Source organism: Morus notabilis, unplaced genomic scaffold, assembly GCF_000414095.1.
Source record: "Morus notabilis unplaced genomic scaffold, ASM41409v2 Scaffold150, whole genome shotgun sequence".
NCBI classification, from domain to species: Eukaryota; Viridiplantae; Streptophyta; class Magnoliopsida; order Rosales; family Moraceae; genus Morus; species Morus notabilis.
Window position 1 is genome coordinate 258052 of NW_010364058.1, and position 22933 is coordinate 280984.

Sequence of the window (22933 nt, forward strand, 5' to 3'; positions counted from 1 at the left end):
CTCAGGGATGGGGACCGTCGGTGTCCACGTCTCGGCCACTGGCGTCTTCTCTCTGTGCTTCTTTTTCCACGAAGGATCTATCCCCGACCCCGAAGGGCCTTTGGTCTTCTTGCTCCTTGGCACGTGGGAAGAAGAGCTAGCTTTCTCCTTTCCCTTCGACGGGCACTGTTGGCTCATCGGGGGTTGTTGATTCGACGGCGGCTGCTGGCTCAGCCCGGATTGCTGGCTACCAGGAAGTTGGATTCTCAAAGATGCCATCTCTACAGAAATGACGAGACAAAGATATAGTCAGCGTTTAGAAAACGAAAGTCGTAATAAATAAAGGCATCAAAAGCAGAAGTTACCTTCGTCACTTAAATGGAAGTATGCGCGAACGGCGTCTAGGTCCGAAGGGACTGGGAGATCAAGAATCAACCTAGCGGCTCGAAGGTTGGGCGTGGTAAGGAGCGTATCAATGTGGCGGATCTCGGACAAAAACGAGAAGGCCTTCTCGACCCTCGCCAACTTTCGTTTTGTGTTCTTTTGTCCATTTCCCATTTTGTGTTTTGTTTTATATTAGGTTTTTTTGCTTAAGGACAAGCAGCCGTTCAAGTTTGAAGGTGTGATGAGTGCGTAATTTATGCACTCATTCGTTACTCCTTTAGCTAGTTTCGGCGTGTTTTTCCTCAAGTTTTTATGTGGATTTGATGATTCTCCCTTGAGTGTGCAGGAATGGGTGAAATTGCTGAGTTTTGAGGCATTTTGGATAAAAAAGACAGAGAACGAGACGATACGGCACCTACAGATGGTGACACGGTGCGAAAAGGAGCAAAATTGAGCAAACATGTACGAAGGACCAGCGAGTGATGCGATATGTCGCCTCATTTATGGAGATATGTCGCTGCCTTTAGGTGATATGTCACCTATTCTAGGGGATGTTGCCTGAGTTACCCAATTTTATTAGAAACACGGGTTTGCCCTAGTCTGGTGCGCAGATTTTTATGGAAAGTTAGAATTGGCTTCTTGGGGACATGCTGGACGTGGAATATAAGGAAGAGGTGCTGAAAACTGAAGGGAGAGGAGAAAAACAAAAACAAAAATTGCAAAGGAAGAAAATCTGAATTAGAGAGGATTCCAGAGGGAAATTAGAGCGATTCTTTAAGAATTCCCAGCATTCTTCGTTCTCTTTTTCTCTTTCTTCTTGTATTTTTTTAGATTTTGAATATTATTTTGAGATTGTGAACCACATGATGTGTGGCTAATTTTCTTATTTGTTAGGGTTTAGATTAATCTCTATTTGTGATTTTTGTTTCGACGTTTTAATGTGCATTTAATTAAAGCTTTTCGTTTCTTTTGTGTTCTATTTTGAATTGTTGCTGCCAAATCTATGATTTACATTTTGCTATACTTTGTGAGATTTTAAATTGGGCAAATTTAGATTGTGAGGATTAATACTCGAGAGGGGAACGTTCAAGCAATCAAGAAACGGGTAGAACAACTTAGGTTGGTGTGAGGTCGAGAGATAAACATTGCCTAGGTAGCAGAAACAATTTTAGGTTGTGAAATTGATAAGTGGAATTCCAGGAATTGTTTCTAGAGTGAAACTTAATGAAGGTAGGGGTGAATAGTTGTAGAGAGATATAGGCTTGATATCACCTACACATTCTTTATGCGGCACTCGAGAGAGGGTATAAGGATACACATCACTCTAGGTTCTTGAGAACGTTGAGTTAGGTTAGGCACATTACTACGGAGAAACATAATTGCAATAGAGTGAAGTCAAGACCCTAGCATTGTCATTATATTGATTTTCCGTTTTAATTTATGCGCATGTTATTCATTACAGTCATCTTTCCTTTTGATTTAGTTTTCCTTTATTTTAGTTTTTCTTTGAGTTTATCACATCCAAATTTTATCGCTTAGATAAAGTTAAGATATGATATTCACAATAGTTAGTTTACATTTTTAACGTCAATCCTCGTGAGACGATATCGGTCTTCGGACCACTTTATTACTTGTACGACTTGTGCACTTGCTTGCATAGTCAGATTTATTGCAACAATCATCAACAACGCAGTCTCTCTTCTCTTGCTTTTGAGAAGCATATCACTAGGAAATTCCACTCTTGATATGCGTGTGCACTTTGCCTTTGAAAGAACAGATTTCGCTTTGAGAGTAGGAATCGACTCTACGAGCAGAGTCTGCGGCAAACTAGAAGATTAAGTTAAATTTTGCTTTTGTCTCGTCAAGAGAAAAGAAAATCAACATTTATTAATAATTTTTTTACTGGAGCAAAAATTAATGACAAACATATTTATTTTTTTTAGAGGAATAACAAGCGTATTTAAAGTTAGTTAAATTACTAAAGGCAGGTTTGACATTGTTGTACTGTTGAAAGTTTTTACTGTTGCTATGCTGTTAGTAATAAGTTGTGACCAGAAACATATGTTTGGTAAATATTTTTACAAAATTGTTGTGAATAATAGAAGTAAAGATTTAAGTATTTAGTAAATTGTGTATAAAATTCTTGTAGAGATGTATTATGATGAAAAAAATTTAAAAAATAAATTATTCAAAATATAAATAAATTATTTCTGTTTTTATGGTCAATATTCAAAATATAAAAAAAATTAAAAATAAATTATTTTTATTGATTGAGAAAAATTATTCATCTACTAAATTTCTTATTAATTGTTATTATCTTGAACATTTTGATAATTATTAAAAATATTTGAATACAATTTAGCATAATATACTTATTAAAGATTTTCAATTGTACATAATTATTTTAAAATCATATGTTTTTTAATTTGATTTGATATGAAAAAAAGTAAAATAAGTAGATTAAAAATTAAGTTTTATTGTTAAGGTTATCCTCATAAATTTGAACAATGGCTGTAGAAGCTACTGTGTAAAAGTGAACTACTTCTCAAATTATGCTATTTGACAACAGTTTTTAAAAGTTACTAAAAAAAATAAAATTTATTAAACACTCTAACTTACTATAACTTTTAAAAAAAGCTAAAAACAACCTTTAAAAATAGTGTCAAACGGGCTCTAAAACTAATTTCTACACACGTCCGCAAGGACATGCTTTTATTCTAGAATTCTTGAAAAACCCAGCTTATTATTTATTATCGTTTTATGGAAAACCCAGCAAATTATTAAGGCCTCGTTCACTTCGCGGATTCAAGTTTTCAATTTGAGTTGAGATGTGACATTTTATGAGAGCTTTTTACTGTAGCAGAAAAAGTTAGATGTGACATTTTCTGAGAGTTTTTTACTATAGAAACTTAAAACTGAAATTCGAATCGGTGAAATGAGCGATGCTTGAATAGTCAAGTAAACTTTTAACCAAAAAGTATCCTTGCACGCACACATTGAGGGTTCCACTTCAAAAATATTTTAAGAAATAAAACAACAATAGCAAACCTTAATCCTAACGAATTAGAATCAGCTATATAAATTTCACTTTTTCACGTAGCTCTGTTTGAAATTAGACTTTCATGAAAACCTAGATCTAGAATGTCTTTTCTAACTACTTCGGTCCACGTAATTCTTAATCTACCATTCCCTCTCCTAATATTAGGTATAAAAATGTCCTCCCAAGTACGAACTGGTGCTTGTAGCGGTCTACGTTAGATATACTTATACCACTTCAACCGGCTTTCTCGCACCTAATCTTCTATTGGTGTTATACCTACTTCACTAGGAATAACTTTATTCTTTATGCGATTCATTCTCATATGCCTACTCATCCATCTTAACATACGCATTTCTGTCACTCATCTTACATATATATTCTCTTAATGGCCCAACATTCACTACCATATAAATTAAACAGATTGTAGTTTTATAAAACTTTCATTTCAATTTAATAGGCATATTGTCATCACATAAAACTCTCATAATATTCTTCTACTTAATCCACCATGCCTTAATCCTATGTTAAGTGGTTGTTTGGTTGAAGAATTCGTCCCCTGATTCAAATCATGATTCGTAATTCGCTACAGTATTTTCTCTCATAAAAAATACACGTAAATAAAAAATAATTCTAATCACATGATTCTAATCCATGAACTAAACGTCTCCTATTCTCTTTTATATCTCCTTCGTAGTTTTACACTACCTCTCATAAAGGTCCATTTTCTCTCTCTCTCTCTCTCTCTTAATACGTCACAGGTCCCAACAGAAGAATGAACAATCAATTCAGCCCCCAATGCACCAAACTCAGAAAACTTGCTCGTTACGTACACCTAATAAAATAACTTAAGAAATCAAAGTTTCCCCAATAAATCCACAATATAGAATATAATGAATAAGCATGAACTGTTTTACAATAGCAGCAAGCTACCCTTAGAAGCCTTCTGCTTTGAAGCCAAAACTCCCAACTCAAATAAACAAATATTACAGATATCAAAAGACTAACCTAAAAAATGAAAAGATAAAAATTTATAGGCTACCCTCAGACCCAAAATTAATAAATACATCCATCAGCCACCCTAGATGATACCCTCGTATAATGGGCAATAAATAACAGACCAAGGAAAGAAGCATACTACTGGACAACGAAAACGGATTCTAGTGTTCTTGAAATAAAATATACCCTGTGCACTGTGTAGAAAGAACTCTCAACCAAAAGAAATGGTCCAACCTCGCAACTATTAAGGGAAGGAGAAAAAGGGGATAACACAAACTGGGTGAGACGGGCATGCACTGCTGTAGAACAGCCGGCTCACTAGACAACAACCATGCCGAAGCTCGAGTCCAAGAGGAGGTGCCACCTGGCATTTCACGATCTCGAATTTCACACCTTTCCGGGAACTCAATCACACAACGCGAAATCCCTTGAAATGTTAAAATTCCTCTGGCCTTACTGGAAACCATGACCATCAGACAAACCAAATCTCTGAATGGACAGGTAATGACTCTGTTTCTCTAAACCATTACAACACGAATGGAATAATAAACAAAAGCCTAACAGCAAGCAAAATTTTAGCCACGCCGTAACACACGGTGCATGAATTATGAAGCTCCGGCAGTTGTGCCATTCTCTCTTTCTGCTATCTTCTGTTTGGCATGCTCAGAAATGCCTTCTGCAAGAGCATGATAGTGGAAGTCGAGTGTTTGCATAAGGTTCTGGAACCTCAACGGATTTGATGTTTGCATGGCTTTTGGCACAGGGCACGGAAAGTCAACCAAGAGAAAGAAGGGGAAAGGCACATGTTAGAATTAAGAACTAAGAAAAAAGAATTTGTTTCAATCTATCAAAAAGAAGATATCCCTTTTCACTTACAATTGACCGCATCTGTAAAGAAAATGAAAGGGTCCACATCATCAAGTGGAGATTGCAACTCCTCATCGTCACTGTAATCATCACCTGAGTCTTCATCATCGTCATCAGTTGGTCGGAAAGACTTCGCCTGTAACACCAACTATCAGATCACAATAAGTGATAAGGTTATTGGGGTTCTCTGTAGCTTCTTTCTTTGATTTATTAAGAATACATCATCTGCATCATACTTTTTTCATTTTTGATGGAATGGTACTTTTTAAAATAAGGGAGAAACTGAAATTAGTTTTGCACACAATCTATTTATAGAGCAACCGATCCTAAAAACCAATCATCATCATCAACCTCAAGCTAGAATCACACACCTGTGCAGCTAATCTTTGAAATCTAATGCTATCAGCTTCATCCCCATCCTCAGCATCAACTCCCATTTCCCTGTCAGATCCATCACCATCTTCATCATCATCATCAGTTTGAAAACCATCCATATCATCATCATCCTCAGCTTCTTCTTCCTTTGCAGCTTCTGCCATCCAGTACAATGAAATGATATTTACCAGGATTCTATTTTAATAAGCAGAAAATGTTATTAAAGAGAGAAGGAAAAAGTTCTTACAAAGTAAAAGAAAAAAACAAACTCTATTCAAAATAAAGAAAACCCAAATCAAAAGCAAACAAAACGGAAGTTAAGCAACCTAAGACGCCCTAAGCTCATAAGATAACTTACCCGGAGTGAATATATGTATGAATATAACAGAAAGAAACAGAGAAATACCTGCAACTTGCTCCTTGTATGCAACTAGGAGATCAAGGGTCGCCTTGAAAACACGCTCCAAGGCATCCCCTGATAACTGATCGGCTGGAAGTGCCAGTAAAGATGTCAATCCCAAGCAGCATACTTTCTTGTCATGTTCTCTGCAACATGACAATTAGTTATATAAAAATATTATGCCATTAACGAGGACATTAGATCGGTGGAGGTTGGGGATACTTAAACCAAACAAAATTGACAACTACCTCCTGAAGTTAGCTCGCACACCACTCTTTTTAACTTGTTGAAGCATCTGCAACCAAAGGCCAAATATTTCTGTTGCAACGCCGAACGATTGCAATATGCTGAGTGTCAACGCCGCATTGTAATAAAGAGCATCAGCAATCTGGAATATAAGAAGAATTATCTTACAATTGCAAATGCATATGACAAGCAATTGTAAAAGAATAAAAGAAAACCAACTACAAATACCTCCAGAATAGAATACTGACATTTATGAGCATAGCTATATTGTTTAACAGCATGAACAACAAATATGGCCCCTGTTTGTTTCAACAACTCAAACTGTTGTTTAAGATTCAAACCTTAGTTCAAGATTCAAGCTGGTGTTTGGGAAAGGAAAATTCAAGCACAATTCAAACCATTAACAATGGTTCAAGGACAACTCAAATTGTTGATTTTAGAATTCACCTCCCACCCTAAATTTTAACAATCCGAATTGTTACCAACAGTCCAATAGTTCCAGATTCTATTTTTTTCTCTCTTCAATTTCAATCTTAAAAATGTCATAACTTCTTCGTTTTAATTCCGATTGAGATGATATTATGTGTTTATAATAAAGAGAGGAACAAATCCCCACCCATATTGCATATTTTTTAATGTCATTTTTAAAGAAGTTTTAAAGATTTGTTACAAAACTTTAATGACAGTTTTCAACACTTTATCTAAACACAGTTCGGATTTTATTCCCAATTCAAATTACAATTTATTTGCATATCCAAACAACAGTTCAAATCACAGTTTGAATCACTATAGTTCAGATTCTACAATTCTAACAAAAAAGGTTCAAATCTCCACAATGAGTTGTTGAACCAAACAAGCACATGTCTTCTCAAACAAATTTTGCAGTTCCCATCGTCTAGCACAAGTGGCGTGGCTAAGAATTTTTTAAGACGTTAAAAAGAGACATACAGCTGTACTTGTAGTACCTCATAAAATCACTCACAAGATATTCTTTGAATGAAATGATCCTATAAGTACTGATGTATGATGATGAAATACTAGTCACTTTTTACTTCTTTTTTTTTTTTTTTTCCCTTTTGGTTTTAGCTGGAGACTGGGAGAGAGGCCCTAAAAAGCACAAGACTTAATTACTAAGGAAAAAAAAAATCATGAATACGAGTAATGATATGTGTTGATATAGCACATTACCACTTGCATTAGGAGACATTTTAGATATGATTTCTCAGAACGGCGCAACCGCTCAACTGCTATTCTAAGATATGGCTCAACCCATTGATCAACCTGCCCTCTACAATTCTGAAAAACAACTTGAATGAGTTTTGGAGCTGGCTCAATATCACTGTCTTCCATATTTTTATCTGCCATGATCTGCAAATACATGCATTAACCAGATTATCACTAGAACCTTTAAGCATCCAATATGAATTCCATGCATTTATCCAAGTATGAAGGGATTTGAAGGTATGATAATCGATGCGAATCAACAAATCACAGGGACAGCAAAGTGATGACGATATGGTACTTACAGTTGAAATCATGTTCCAAAGACTTTGCTGGTAGTCCGGCTCTTTACAAGCAAGGAAATGTGCAGTACCCCTAGATATGTAGTTGTCCAAAGGAACCAAAATATCTGAAGGAATATAACAGTTGGGCATTGTCACAATGGAGAAATTCATAAAAAGAAAAATATAATTCGCACCCAACACTACGTTATCTTTTTTACTTTTTTTTATTAAGGACTTAACATTTCTCTTTTAATAGGTTAATTAATTAATTTCTTAGTTTTGAAGTATTTTTATCGACAACAAACTATGATAAATGTTAAGATTGCGGGAAGGATGGGGCCAGAGACAAGTAGATTCAAGGCATGTTCTTTTTGCGAGTTCGAGTCGAGAACTTGAGTTGACAAGTAATTTATGTTGAGAGAATATTCTAGCAAAAAAGTTGATTTTGAATTTTTGTGAGAAAATACTGTAGAAAAAGGTTTGGGTTGTGAAAAGAATGGGCCCTGAATCTTGGTATGACAGAAAAATAAAATTCCTACCCAACACTGCGACTACGTTATCAATTAGCTCAATTAAGATGCATTAAAAAGTGAATAGGTTTTAGTAATGTGATCCTAAAAAGAGGAAATAACCACAGAAATGTCTTTAAACAAAAGAATATAATAAACAAATAAAAAGCAGTACATACTTGGAAAGAAATCAATAGCCCAATCTGCTAATGCTTCCATCATCAATGGCCAAAGACTCCACATATCCAGAGATATTGAAGGAGAGAAAAATGTCATGTATGACACAATCTCCAAAACTTCTTCAAAAACCTCTGTCATGAATTAACAGGACAATAAATCTGTCAAATCAAAACACGTGGACAAAAAGTAAAGCAAGAGAAATCAAGGCTCAATGCAATCTTCCTACAAGTTACAGACCAAGTTTAATCAACCGCAATAGCTAATAGGCCATTGCTTTTTTTCTTTAAATTAGTAATCATAAAGCATGATCAGAGTGGCTATTCAATTTCAAGAATTTTAAATTTATCTTCCATTCGCAATTTTGTTTTACTCCTACACCTGTCCTATAATCTTTGGCTTTTAGGATGTTGTATTCTAGGTTCTTTACTCCTACACCTGTCCTATTATCTTCCATCTTTGGCTTTTAGAATGCTGTCAACTTTTAACGATTCACGTTCATGGTTCAATAAGAATTTTTATAAATCTTAAAGTACTTGCATCAAAATGACATTGTTACTGTGATTTTTCTTTAGACAAAGAATTAAGGTTGGTCACATACCACGATTCACACACCCTAAAGTATCATGTTGGATATAATAGCCTTGTTTTCCTCCGTTGACGGTAATGAAATAATTCTTGACAAAGACAAGGTAAACCATAGATTTAGGATTGGACTGAAATTTTTTTAACATTGATTTAAATCCAGTAGTTTCCAACTTGAGAAGTATGATGTTATATGGATGAATTATCCTCCACGTTATGCACGACAAATGCAGATAAACTTCATCAACCAGTCTTAACTATTATCTCAATCCAACAATAACACGCATCAGAAAATAAGTTAGTTCTTCTAGTTATGTATGTTAATTAGTGATCAAACAGGAGCAAAATCAAGTTTATTAGATCAAGAACAAGGTCCACAAAACAATAACAAAGACGAGTAAAAGAAAAACCTTGGCCATCAGTTGTCAACATTCTACGCATTATAGGAAGCAAAGTTGGCTCAACTTCAGGGAAAAGGTGAGGAAGCCTGCTGACTGTTTCAAGAATTGTGCTAATAGCACGTAAACAACCAACTGCGGCTAAAGCCCCGGGATCATCAGCCTCATCATCAGCTTCAGCTGTATTCATGCACCTCCAAAATGCAGCTGCCTAAAAAAAAAAAATCAAAGAAAACCTCAAGCAAGCACATTTTAATTTTCTATAGTACGCGTATCCACCAGGTTAAAGTATATAGTACCAAATTTTGGCACAACCCAAGAGCATAAGGTGCCATCTCCTCCCCAAATTTATCCACTATAGTCTCCAAAGTAAACACCAAATCCTCATTCTCAATCTCATTCATAAGTTTGAAAAACTCTGCAAAAAGTAATGTTTATATTCAGTCCAAACCACTTAATAATGGCTCAAAAGGGAAGAAAAAAAAAGAAAAAAAAAAGAAGTTTGTAAACCACATACCATCAAGCAATTGAGGAAGAATTCGACGAATTTCATCCAACTCTGCATATTTACAAAACAATCAAGTTCCAAGGTGCACAAGAGGAGGTGAAGTAATGAGAAGGAAAATGAAGACAAATAGGCAAACAAAAAATAGAAGGTGCATGCCTCTGCAAGCCTCAACAAAAGAACGCAATGCAAAAACTGAATCAACACGAACAGGAAGCTCTGGATCCCGCATCCCAGAGACAACACTATGCAAAGCCGTACGGAAGTTGTTCTGGTCTGAGAAGTTAATATGAGCATATTGTCCGGCAACCCACGCAGCCTGACATCCAAATGCAGTTAAAAATAATAAGCATAGCTTCTGACAAAGACAATTATATTGCAAGAAATGGAATAATCATTTCATTAATTTGAAAAGGAAAAGTAGGCAGTTAAAAAAACCAAACCTAACATCCTAAGTTTTTTGTGTTAGGCACCTTAATTATTCTTAACAAATGATTGACCACAAAAGGAATTTTTTTTAAAGTAACAATTATTTTTTGAGAATCAACTCATGAAATAGTGGCCTTGGAGATTCAAAAGGAACTTGGGAGAAACAAACCTTGGCCCTAAGATGGCCAACCGGACTATTAAACTCAGGGAAAACATGTTGCACCAACATTCGCTCAAGTTCAGACTTGTATGGTTCAGTTTGTTTCAGTTTGTCACAAAGAGCTCCAATAGCAAGAAGGGCACCATCCTTTTGTCGATAGGGCTTGAATTCTACAGGCGCTTCGTCATACCTGCTTGATAATATAAAAACCAAAACTGTTACAGCACACTGTAATATGTTTCAAACTTTAGTCAAACATAAAAGTTAAACATACCTTCTAAAAATCTCAACTATGAATTGGATAAACCTTTGAAGGTTTTCTCTTCCACGTTTCCTAACCAACTCACTGACAAAATCCATGGATGCTGTCCTTGGACTGTACAAGTCTTCAATGATATCTGCAAACAAGCAGAAACATAAAATCAATTATGCTAACTCAAGATAAGGCTCCAGTTTCTAACTCAGGCTGACAAAGTGGGTTCATGGGATTCTGGGTATCAAAAAAATTATGCTAACTCAAGATTTTATAAGCATTTCTCTTCAAAAATATATACAAAACTTAGAACTCACCATAACCCTTTCTCACATACTCATGAGGATCTTCATCCCAAAGTTTTTGATCACTATCATTAAAGCACATAAGGGGAAAAACTATCTCAAAGAGAATGACATCAAGTCGAGGTTGCAGCAGATTGTACATACTGTTCTTCGAGATACTGCGTGTACATGGAATAAGAGCATCAGGAAAATCTATTACACAATGTCTCACAAATGAGAGCAGTAAGCAAAGCATGTTAAGAGACAACCTCTCTTTTTTCCCATTTGTTGGAGAATGGGGAGTGGGATTATATAATGCATGCTGAACACTTGGATATAGAGATCCTAAAGTCCATTTTCAACTCGACTTATTTTCTGGACTCTTACCCACCCACAACAACTTCAATTCTCAAATCCAAATAATATCAGAAGTGCTGTCTGGAACATACACTGCTGTCTGGAACTATTCAATGAATTAAAAACTTTTTTCATGAAATCTTTATAGTTCTTCTACCGGATCCTATCACCTATGTAACAAATCACCAGTGAGGGTTCATTGAGTTGACTGGAGTTGAGCTTTGAAGACGCTCAAAGCCTAAGCGTTGTACTACTGTAAAGGCTAAAGGTTTGATTTGGTCGCTCATTTATTTATTAGCAGCTCATCCTGTTTTCTAAAAGTTGTTTCTAAACAAAAATCGTCTGTCCCCATATAATTTAACATTGGAATCAGAAATCAAACCTGGTATTACAGCTTACAGTACCTCAAAGACGTATCATTAAGTCAAATTACACGCAGAAATCAAACCTGGTATTACAGCTTACAGGATTTAATTTTGAGAGGAATAATTTTAAAGCACCTGTTGCTTAAATACTGAAGAATGAGGTTGGTAACTCTGTCGGGTAAAAAACCACCAACTCGAATTACATTTAATAGATTTAAGTGGCACTCCAAAATCTGCCCAGCATAAGTCCTCAGAAACATTTGCGCAAAAGCTCTGTTCTCTGGATTGTGAAGTTTCAAATCTCCAAACCTGAATATGAAATTCTATGTAAAGATGACTAAACCATAAATAAGCCGCCTCCTGTAAGGCTCATCCTAATTTTCAATTTGTATCAGACCCAAGTCCTTACCTTGTGTACAGCCTGTTTAAAATGTGAACGGTCCATTTCTTCACTTTCCACCATCCCCATGTTTTTCTAACCTCGGGGTCTACAGGCTGGCCTTCCAAAGGGACAGGTCTCTCCAAAATATTTAAGAACAAAACCATCCATGCATTGAATGCATTCGGATCAAATAGCTGCTTTGGAATCTCCAACTAGAAACGAGGGAAAAAAAACAATTATACATATTATGAGTAGCTCAAGAGCAATTTAAATGAAGACTATTTACATCTCCAAAATGAAAACTAGGTACATCTCTTGAAGTCGGAAGTTAATCTACGATATGTGTTCCATGTTTACATAATACATATCAGTATAAAATATTGTAACAGAAAACATATACCTGTTGTAGGGCATAGAACAACAATAGTCAAATACATATGCCCCTATACTTGATAACAGAGAGACAAACTGAACTTCGTAAATAAGTATACTCTATGTACATAGATTAAATGCTCTTACTTTACGACCCTCTAGGTTCCATCTTCCCAAAAAAAAAAAAAAAGAAAAAAAAAACCCCTAATTTGAGGAAGATATTGCAGAGGTGTTTCTTCTTGCTTGCAATAACAAGTTAACAAGTAAGCATTTCAAATTCAACTCCAGTGAGTCAAACTGTCGTATAAGATAAAAATTGACGCACCAAAAAAAAACCCATTCATGCAAAGACGTACATATATGGATGACCAGAATATTTTACAGATAAGCTTGATATAATCTGCCACATCCACCGGTGGGTTTGCAATCTGGACAAGCTTGTTGAATATATTGAGCAGACTAGGAAATATTTCATCAACAATACGATGAACTGGTACCCTTTCCTCATCGGATTTGAACCTACGAACGCGTGAAATGGAATAAAACTTAAATAATATGGCATTTCAGTTAAGTAATCCATATCATGAAAAGAGGAAGAAAGCTTCAACGCAAATAGGAAATGTTATGATATAGACCATCGGCAATCAAAAATGGCTAGAAATGTTTTTCACTTTGCACTACTTTATACTTTGGAGGGCCCAATTTTTTCAATCTAGTAAACGTGTATCAAACAGAAATGTAATGGAACCTACAGCAAAGTAATTTTACGAGGAGTAGTATACTTGCTACATGCTTGCTCTTATTGCTAAAAAGTGCCCATAATAGAAGCAAAGTTATATATCACACAAATAAATCATATTGTATTTATCATTGACTTATACCTTTTAAAACAGTAATCACCATATTTTGCAACAGAAATGATCAATTTTCTACATTATTGTCTGAAACAATAAAATTCAATACCAAAGCTGTACCAGATAGAAAGCTAATGAAACTACTACATCTATGATTCTACAAAGAGTACTGCAATATCAGCAACTTACTCATATTTTCTAGAAAGAATTCGCAATACAAATAAAGCCGCATAAACTTGTGGGTCGTCTTGTGATAAGTTAACCTTCACCCAGTCCAGAAGGTGCGGCCACTGCTCAGGGTAATCAGCATGGATAATCGTCTTCAAGCACTCACCCAGTTGAACTCTGCACAACATGCCTTTGACATTAGTCAGTGATTAAAATTGCACAATGTGAAGCGCACCTCTCCATGAGGCGCTGGAAAAACGCATTGAGGTGTACGCCTCTTTCTTGCTCACCTCACGAAGCAAGAATGAGGCGTATGCCTCTCTGTAAGTGAATTGGTGCTTCAAGGCCGCCTCAAGGCGGTGGCCTTCACTTTTTTCACTGTTTCGAGCTGAAATTACTATAAAGGCCCAGGCCCAAACTCATATCAGCCAAAAGCAGCCCAATAAAAAACAAAAATGTAAGGAATTCTAGAAGAATAACGTTGCTATGACCAAGAGGCAAGGGTGCAAATTTAAAACAAACCCCTATATTGCTAAAAATAAGAGGGAGAAAAGAAAAATCAAGAATAATTATTTTTAGATTTAATAATTTTTTATGATGTTAAGTATCATTTATAACTTTTACTTTAAATTGCTTGATTTTGCATATTTTTAAATTATTTTATGGTTTATTTTGAGGCTTATGCTTCACCTCACAGAGACAAAACGCCTCAGTACCCAATTGCGCAATTTTAAACCTTGACGTGAGTGACGCATAAAAAGATGAAAGTTAACATATACACATGAAGATGTAACGAATCTATGGATGTCACGCACACACCTTAACCCAAATCCAAGCGTTGGTACAAACACAAATTGACTACAACATAAGAAATAGTGGAAAAATAGAACTTGTTGAACAATTACACCTTAACAATGGCGGAACTTTCGCGACAAACTCGAGAATGTGATGCCTCACCAAGTTTTTATCCTCCTCCAAAATCTTCTGCTGCTCATCTACACCATATAAAAAGGATAAGCAATTGAAACAACTCTAAATTACGGAATTACCAACACCCCACATGATAACAATGTACCTGGCTCATGCGGCGACCAGTTCTTCGCAATGAAATTCTTGAAATGAATACTGGCCACTTGTCTTACCGACAAATCGCAATTATTATCTACTATTATCTGCAACAATCTCACCAAATGCTGTGGCGTGTACTGAAACTGCAAACCCAAAATAAGAATATCAATATCAATACAATTACAAAACTAAGCTCATTGAAAATCGATCGTCAAGTGCAAACGTTATAAACGTGTGAATTCAATGTTGTGCCAATTCATAAACTTCAAGTAGAACGAAATTCACAAACAAAAACAAAAAAACAAAAAAAACTCCTGCATCTACAATTCTACATAGTGAAAAGACGCAAAACATTTATCATTCAAAATAAAAGGTAGAAGCATTAAGTTCCAACTAATCGAACAACAATATTCAATAAACAAGACCTTAATTCCGAAAAAAAAAAATGAAAAAAAAAAACAATCCGAATTTCCATAATAACCAACATCTCCAATTCAAAAACAGACGGAGAGAAAAACTAAGAACCTGATTGAGGCTCTGCTCGGCGGCTTTCCGTTCACTGGGATTGGGGCTTAGAGCGGCCTGAAGAACAACAGCGAGGCTAGGAAGATCCATGGCCGATCAAAACTCGAAATCAAGACACTGTATTATCCAAAAACCCCGATTATCGCGGATGATCCGAATTTAAACCCTCGCCAAACTGGAATTTCTGGAGAGAGAAAGAGATGCCAGTAGGGTTTAGGTTTAGACACCGAGAGAGAGAGAGAGGGGCTTTGAGAGAGATGCCTGCGTTCTATATATAAAGTTAAAGTACTAGGGTTTTTGTTTTTGGTTGTTTAATTAAGGCCTCGTTCCGCGCGGATTTAAGTTCTTAGTTTGAGTTGGGATATGAAATTTTTTAAGGCGTTCGGTTCGTTAATTTGAATTTTTAAGTTGAGTTGAGATGTAATGTTGTATAAAAAATTTTTATTGTAGTAAAAAAATTAGATGTGATTGTTTCTTAGAGCTTTTTACTGTAATAAAACTCAAATTCTAAACTTGAATCAGCGAAATAAACGAGACCTGAGTTTTTAAATGTAATAAAAAAATTAAATTTGACATTTTTAAAAAAAATTTTAATTGTAAAAATTTAGAGTTTTATTAAAATGTAGTTCTAAATTTAAAGAAAAAAAACAGAGAGTAATTCTATTTACACTTATTAAGTTTCTATATGTTTAGTGAAAGCGCGTACTCTTACTAACTTATATGTATTTTCGTACGCGGATACAATAGGTATAATACATGAGATGTTTATAAAAGTATATATTTTTAGAGATTATTATGAAAGAGTAATAATTTTAAAATATTTATTAATATAGTGGGACAATTATAATTACTTAAAAAAATCATCAAAGTTAAATATGTTAATAAATAAAACGTGTTGTCTAGGCGCGCACGGAGAGCGTGTGGAGTGCAGCGGGGGGCGCGGGCAGGGCACGCTGGGCGTGCGGGTAGGGCATCACTTTCGGATTTTTCCGAGCTTCTTGTACTTGTGATTCCTTACCCTAATCTACCTAAATACTAGAATTACAATAATTATAATACCAGAATAAAATTACAAATAATTTATTGAACGAATTTTAACCGATCCATATAACCATATAATTAACGACTAAATCCATCATCCATACATTCATCAATATGAATCAATGTAAACATCCATAAATAAATGCAAGTGTCTACCCATCACATACATACCATTAAATGTCACATATTCAATTAAATATTGATTATCGCATAACCGAAGCATAAATTGATATAGTATATAGACCGCTCTAATACCAATTGTTGGATTCCGAAACAATTTCGGATGCGGAAGCGTGTGAGTAGCGGATTGAATATAACAAAAATTTTCATAAAACCTTTGAGATACTCTATAGATTATATTAATTTATGTACGAATAAATTAATCACATTAATTTATTTACCAAGAACTGGATTAGGAATTCTACCTAGGAACCAATTAGGATGATTACTTGTGTTCTTTGACCTCGAACGTTCATCGCTCCAATGCTAGTTTAGAACACCCGAATCTTCCTCGTCAATTTACAAGAAAACATCAAGTTTTTCATGAACACCAACACATGCACGACGTGAAATTTGAGAGAAAATTTTTCCTTCCTCACTCTATAAAATTCGACCACTATAGCTAGGAGAGAGCAAAAATTGTGTCTCATAATTTTCTACAATCTCTTATTTTATAGAGTAGTAGTCAGACTCCGAGAATGAGATTTATCTTTATCTCTAAGATAAAGCTTGTTAATTATATCTCACTTCAAATTTGATTTTGAAACAAAATCCATTCTCCCTTATCCAATATGGCCGGGCACCACTAGGGGATTTCCTCCCTGTGGTAGGCGCAATTTTGCAGATACAGACTAGGGCAAAACTTTATCCTGCAGTCTAATTTTTATCTTAAATTCAAATTCCAATTTAAGTTAAACTTAAATCAATTTGAATTTCAAATTGAACAATTTATCAAATAAGTTAATTGGATAACTATAGAGAGCAGACAATTTGAATCCCAAAGAGATTCACACTGTGTTGTGCGTTCACACTATGTGAACGCCTTCACATGTGTGTTTCAAAATTCAAATTTAAACTTAAACTTAAATAATCACATTATTTAATTTATAATTAATTATCAATTAATTATTCTTGAGTGTTTTATTTTAGAATTCCATAATTCTAAAATTCTAATTTTGCCCTTAGTGTCTTGTATTACAAGGATGATGCGGGGACTCATGGACTTATAATTTTAAGCTCTAATAAAATTAATAATTAATTAAACACTTTAACTAATTAATTAATCATATTAATTCTATAGTTACTCCACTATAAACTTGGAACTGCACTATCGTAATTATAGACATAAATTACTTTTAAATGTTGAAGTGTCCATTTGATATAGTCGTTGCATATAAATCAATCCTCCATAAATAATTCATAATTAGAACTAGGTGAAATCCGTTAACCTCTCTAATTACATCTTTATCCTTAAGTACCATTAATTCTCTAATGGACAGTGATTTATAAAATAAATACATGAATCGGAGCTCTTACCGTTCCAAGTACCGAATCAACCCTTAAGAGAATTATTTATCTACTTCTTTTTCAAGAAGGAATAGATTCCATCTCGTATAATAACATTTTTGGCTACCTACTTCATCATGTCTCCAAAATACAAGAAATAGGATTCAGAAACTCGGAATCCATATTGAGTAAATCAAAAGATAGAAATCCATAAATAGGAGTCTGTTAAGAACTCAAGATTAAAATCATTCTATATATGACCATCGGTAGACTCAATTAGAATTTCTATACTTAAAAGAAATTATCAGAAATTCATATTGTGTCTATGTCCCTGTTCCACATAATCTCATTATGCATAATATACTCATTCAACATCTCGTCATATTAACAGTGCGGATAATATCATTCCATTCTGAATGAGAATGACACGTATTAGTAATGTTTTAATTAAAGATTCTGAACTTTAATTAAATTCCTTATGAACATCATTTTTGTTATTATCCTTAAATATTATCCTCTCACATATAACACTTATATACAATATTTAAAGTCACATAAATAATCATGAAATTTTTACTGATATTCATAAAATATTCATTAATATATGTACAAAAAATAATGAACAAACTATTTTATTAAATAAATAATAAATATCATATTACATCTCATGCTTCTAGGACACCATTCCCAACAGGAATGACATGTATTCATAATGTTTTAATTAAAGATTCTGAACTTTAATTAAATTCATTACGAACATCATTTTGATTATTATCCTTAAATATTATCCTCTCACATATAACACTTATATACAATATTTAAGGTCACATAAATAATCATGGAGTTTGCACTAATATTCATAAAATATTCATTAATATATGCACAAAAAATAAAGAATAAACTCTTTAATTAAATAAATAATAAATATCATATTACATCTCATGCTTCTAGGACACCATTCTCAACAGAATACACAATGAAAGTGGGTAATTGTGCAAGAGTTTCGGCAAAAGTAGTGGGAGAAGTTAGACTTCGGTTTAGGAAAAACAAATTTTTAGTTTTAAACAATGTTTATTTTAATCTAGACATTCGTAGAAATTTGATTTATGTAGCTAGGCTATTCGAACAATTATTTAAAGTCTATTTTGATAACGAATTTGTTCATATTTCTCGAAATGGATTTAATATTTGTTCTGGATGTTTGGATGATGGTTTATATTGTATAAAACCAATACCTAACTCACTGCTTAACACTAAAATGTTCAAGGTTGCCGAACCTAAGAATAAGAAGCAAAGGATCTATCACGATAATAACACATATCTGTGACATCTTAGAGTTGGTCTTATTAACCTAAACATGATTGAAAGACTAGTAAAGGATAGTCCTTTACGTGAACTAAAAGTTGGTGAGCTTCCGGTCTGTGAATCTTGTCTGGAAGTAAAATAACCAAGAGGCCTTTCACGGCGAAAGGAGAAAAAGCCACAGAGCCTCTTTAGCTAATACATTCAGATTTATGTGGACCATTAAACGTTCAAGCTAGAGGAGCTTACGAATATTTCATCATTTTTATTGACGATTATTCGAGATATGATTATGTTTACCTAATGCAACAAAACTTTGAAAATTTTAGAAAGTTTAGAGAATTTCAAGCATAAGTTGAAAAACAATTAGGTAGGTCAATCAAGACACTTCGATCGGATCAAGGGGTGAATACTTGGACTAAGAGTTTAGGGATTACTTGATTGGAGAAGGTGTGTTACCACAACTGACAGCACCTGCCACACCACAGTAGAATGGTGTTGCCAAAAGGAGAAATCAGACTTTGGTCGACATGATAAGATCAATGTTGAGTTATTTCTCACTGCCTACATCATTATGGGGATATGTCCTCAGAACTGCAGTGTATATTTTTAACTTGGTACCATTTAAGTCTATAACTAAGACGCCTCTAGAGTTGTGGAATGGTCAAAAACCTAGTTGAGACACATTCACATATGGGGATGTCCAGGACGCATGCTGAGACAAAAGGATGATAAGTTGGAACCGAGGACAAAAGTATGCATCTTCGTGGGATACCCACAAGGGACAAGAGGAGGACTATTTTATAGTCAGGATGATTAAAAGGTATTTGTGTCAAAAAATGTCACGTTTCTAGAGCATGACTATGTAACACTCCGAAGAATAAAATGGGATTAATTAAAGAATTTAAGATTTATTAGTGTGCTTAATCTGGTTTAATAAATTAATTATTGTTAAATAAATGTTTCTGACGAGGAAATTTAAATAATTCCAAGGTATTTAAACATTCTCAGTATTTACATTTTTACCCCAGAAGTGTGTGCGGGCGCATTTCTGGACTGTCTTTTAAATATTTTGTGACACTTGTCTTTTTCTTTTTCTTTTCTTTTCCTTTTTCTTTTTCCTTTTTCCTTCCTTTTCTTTTTCCTTTCTTCCTTTCCTTCCTAAGCACTCTCTCTTTTTCTCTCTTTCTCTTTTCGAACTCACACTCTCCCTCTCCCGTTTTTGCTTCAAAACCAACCGGATTTCAAACCAAAGAAGGTTTTGAAGAAGTTTTCAACATCAAGAGAATGATTTGAGGTAAGATTTCTGAAAACCTCTCTTGAATATCGGATTTTCAAATTTAAAAACTTATTTTTCGTTCGAAATGGATTTTGATGGATTTTGAGTAAAACCATGGTAGAAATTAGAGATCTTAGGTTCTTTAGACCTGATTTAGTACTTAGAGCCCGGATCTAGTGGTTTTCCTTTGAGATGTTCCAATTTAGAATCGAAATTGTAGGTTTTTGGGCTGATTCCGTGGGTTTTCCTCGCCCTGCTGTTCTTCACAGGTCGACTTGTGCAGTCGACTAGACTGCATTGGTTCTACCGGTTGACCGAATTGCACACCACCGTTCGGCCGGTGGTGTTGCACTGCTCTGTCACCGGTCTACCGGTGTACACGGGGTTTGACCCTGTTTTGCCTGAAATTGCTGTTTTGACCCTAATTTTTTGGGATAACCCAAATTAGCTTCATTTGGGGATTTAGAGTGAATGGATTAGCATCTTTAATCCATGTTTTGATATGAAAACCCTTGGAATGATGATTTGAGCATAAAATGATTTATGGAATTTGAAATTGAATTATGGCACACTAATAGGAAATCAAAGTGTATAATTGGTATTGAATTGCTTTAGGAATGAGAATTGGATCCTAAAGTGTGGTTTTGTATCAGTGCTAGCTGAGGACTCGGATTGATGGGCTTTGAGGAAGCGAAAGCCGGAATAGTGTAACGCTAGCCAGGTTTGGTACTTGTGAGGTAGGATTTCTTACCCTTTCCTTTGTGAGCCTGTTTTCAAAAGAGTTTTGGCCTTGCAAATGTTTTAAAGAAAGGGCATGTTTGCGAAAGAAAAACATTTTAACCCCTATGGCTTGTTGTAGTTCTGGGGAGTATAAGAACTGTTTCATAAAGTTTAATGAATGATTTCTTAAGACAAGAGATCTTACAAATCGGTAAACCAGCTGATGGCCTAGATAAGATGTGGAGAGTGCATCCTTGGGGGCATGACCCGAAACCCGGCCCAGGGTGTTATGGCTTGTGCATGTGGTTGGGTAAGTAATTTATCATATTTCTTAAGACAAGAGATTTTCAGATATATTTCCTTTGAGAAAAAGGATGTGAGGTTCCAGCTATTGTGTTAGAACTGAATGTCTATATTTATTTCATTGTTTAATCATTTATTGATATTACTCATTTATTTAATTATTCATTTATAAAGTTATTTCAAAATATATCCTACTAGGCCTTTCACTCACGTTTTATTGTTTTATAAATATTAACCCCTCTCAGGCGACTCTAGGAGTAGTGCGGAGTAGCGGAGTTAGTTGCTACCAGCTGATTTTGAGGATTGTGATCATCCTCCCTGTGTACGAATGTAAGAATTTATAAATTCTGTAAACTCTGATATTTGGATTTCTAGACTATGGTTGATGTCCGTAATGTTATTTATATGTTCATGTATGTACAATATTGCATATCCTGTTGGTGAAGCCCTGAACGGTGTGTCAGAGGCTTAGTTATAAACCTCTTGTATTCAGTAATTTATTTTCAGTGAAATGTGGGGCTCGTTTGGGAATTTCCTTAATGTTTTATTCTTAATCACGTTTAACCCCTAATCGAACCTCCACGTCACAGACCCCGGCTTCGAGGCGTGATAGACTATATGATAGATTTCAAGCCCAGAAGTAAAGTAGTACTAGAAGAGTTACTTTCTGATGAGATCAGACCACAACTGGTAAGAGTTGTCAGAACATAAAAAGATGAGACCACGATTCCTAATCAAACTTTTGTGGCACCTCGTCGTAGTGGGAGGGTAAATAGGTTACCTGACCAGTATATTGGGGAGGCACAGATCATCACTTTTGATGACGGTAAGGAGGATCCATTAACCTTTAAGACTGTGATGGATGATTCTGATAAGGAAAAATGGCAAGCAACTATGAAACTCGAGATGGAGTCCATATACTCTAACTCAGTCTGGCAACTTGTAGTTCTACCCGCAGAGGTTAAACCCATTATATGCAAGTGGATCTTCAAGAAAAAGAGAGGAACAGATAGAAAAGTGGAGATTTATAAAGCAATGTTAGTGGCTAAGGGTTATACCTAGAAAGAGGGAGTTGACTATGAGGAAACTTTCTCAGCGGTAGCCATACTTAAGTCCATTTGGATACTCTTGGCCATAACAACATATTTTGACTATGAGATATGACAGATAGATGTCAAGACAACTTTTCTGAATGGCTATCTTGAGGAAACCATCTATATGGATTAGCCAGAGGGTTACATAGAGAAAGGCGAAGAGCAGAAAGTCTGCAAACTGTAGAGATCCATTTATGGATTAAAGCATGCTTCTAGATCATGAAACATCAGGTTTGATGAGGATATTAAGTCTTATTGATTTGATCATGTCACGCCCCGGGGTGGGGGTTAGTGACGTAGAGGCTCGTTTAGAGGGTAAACATGATTAAGCATGTAAAATTACAATAATCAAATCGAAAGTGAAAATATTAAAGAAATTTCTAACGAGCCCCACTATTTTGCTAAAAATAAATTACAAGAAAGTTACGGGGTCTTCCACACTTTCTAAATCGTTCAGGGCTTCACCCACAGGATATGCAGTATTGTACATACATGAACATGTAAA

The 22933-nt window shown here is 34.9% G+C and overlaps 1 protein-coding gene across 4 annotated transcripts; it reads right to left on the bottom strand.

The window, feature by feature from the left end:
- Nucleotides 1-4262: 4262 nt before the first annotated feature.
- On the bottom strand, nucleotides 4263-15420 carry LOC21395251 (importin beta-like SAD2). 4 transcript variants are annotated; one of them, XM_024170435.1, is made up of 22 exons: nucleotides 15184-15420; nucleotides 14666-14801; nucleotides 14498-14585; nucleotides 13612-13767; nucleotides 12925-13087; nucleotides 12224-12408; nucleotides 11950-12123; nucleotides 11126-11271; nucleotides 10830-10953; nucleotides 10565-10745; nucleotides 10126-10285; nucleotides 9979-10020; nucleotides 9761-9879; nucleotides 9474-9672; nucleotides 8481-8612; nucleotides 7814-7917; nucleotides 7476-7655; nucleotides 6290-6429; nucleotides 6048-6187; nucleotides 5638-5798; nucleotides 5276-5402; nucleotides 4263-5150 (listed from the first exon to the last, which is right to left on the bottom strand). In XM_024170435.1, the coding sequence occupies exons 1-22, from the start codon at nucleotides 15271-15273 to the stop codon at nucleotides 5005-5007; spliced, it is 3093 nt and encodes a 1030-aa protein (XP_024026203.1). In that variant the 5' UTR covers nucleotides 15274-15420; the 3' UTR covers nucleotides 4263-5004. The 4 variants fall into 4 exon arrangements, with proteins under 4 accessions (XP_024026203.1, XP_024026202.1, XP_024026204.1 ...); XM_024170434.1 differs by having other exon boundaries at nucleotides 5276-5414; XM_024170436.1 differs by having other exon boundaries at nucleotides 4263-5166; nucleotides 5276-5414.
- Nucleotides 15421-22933: the final 7513 nt, after the last annotated feature.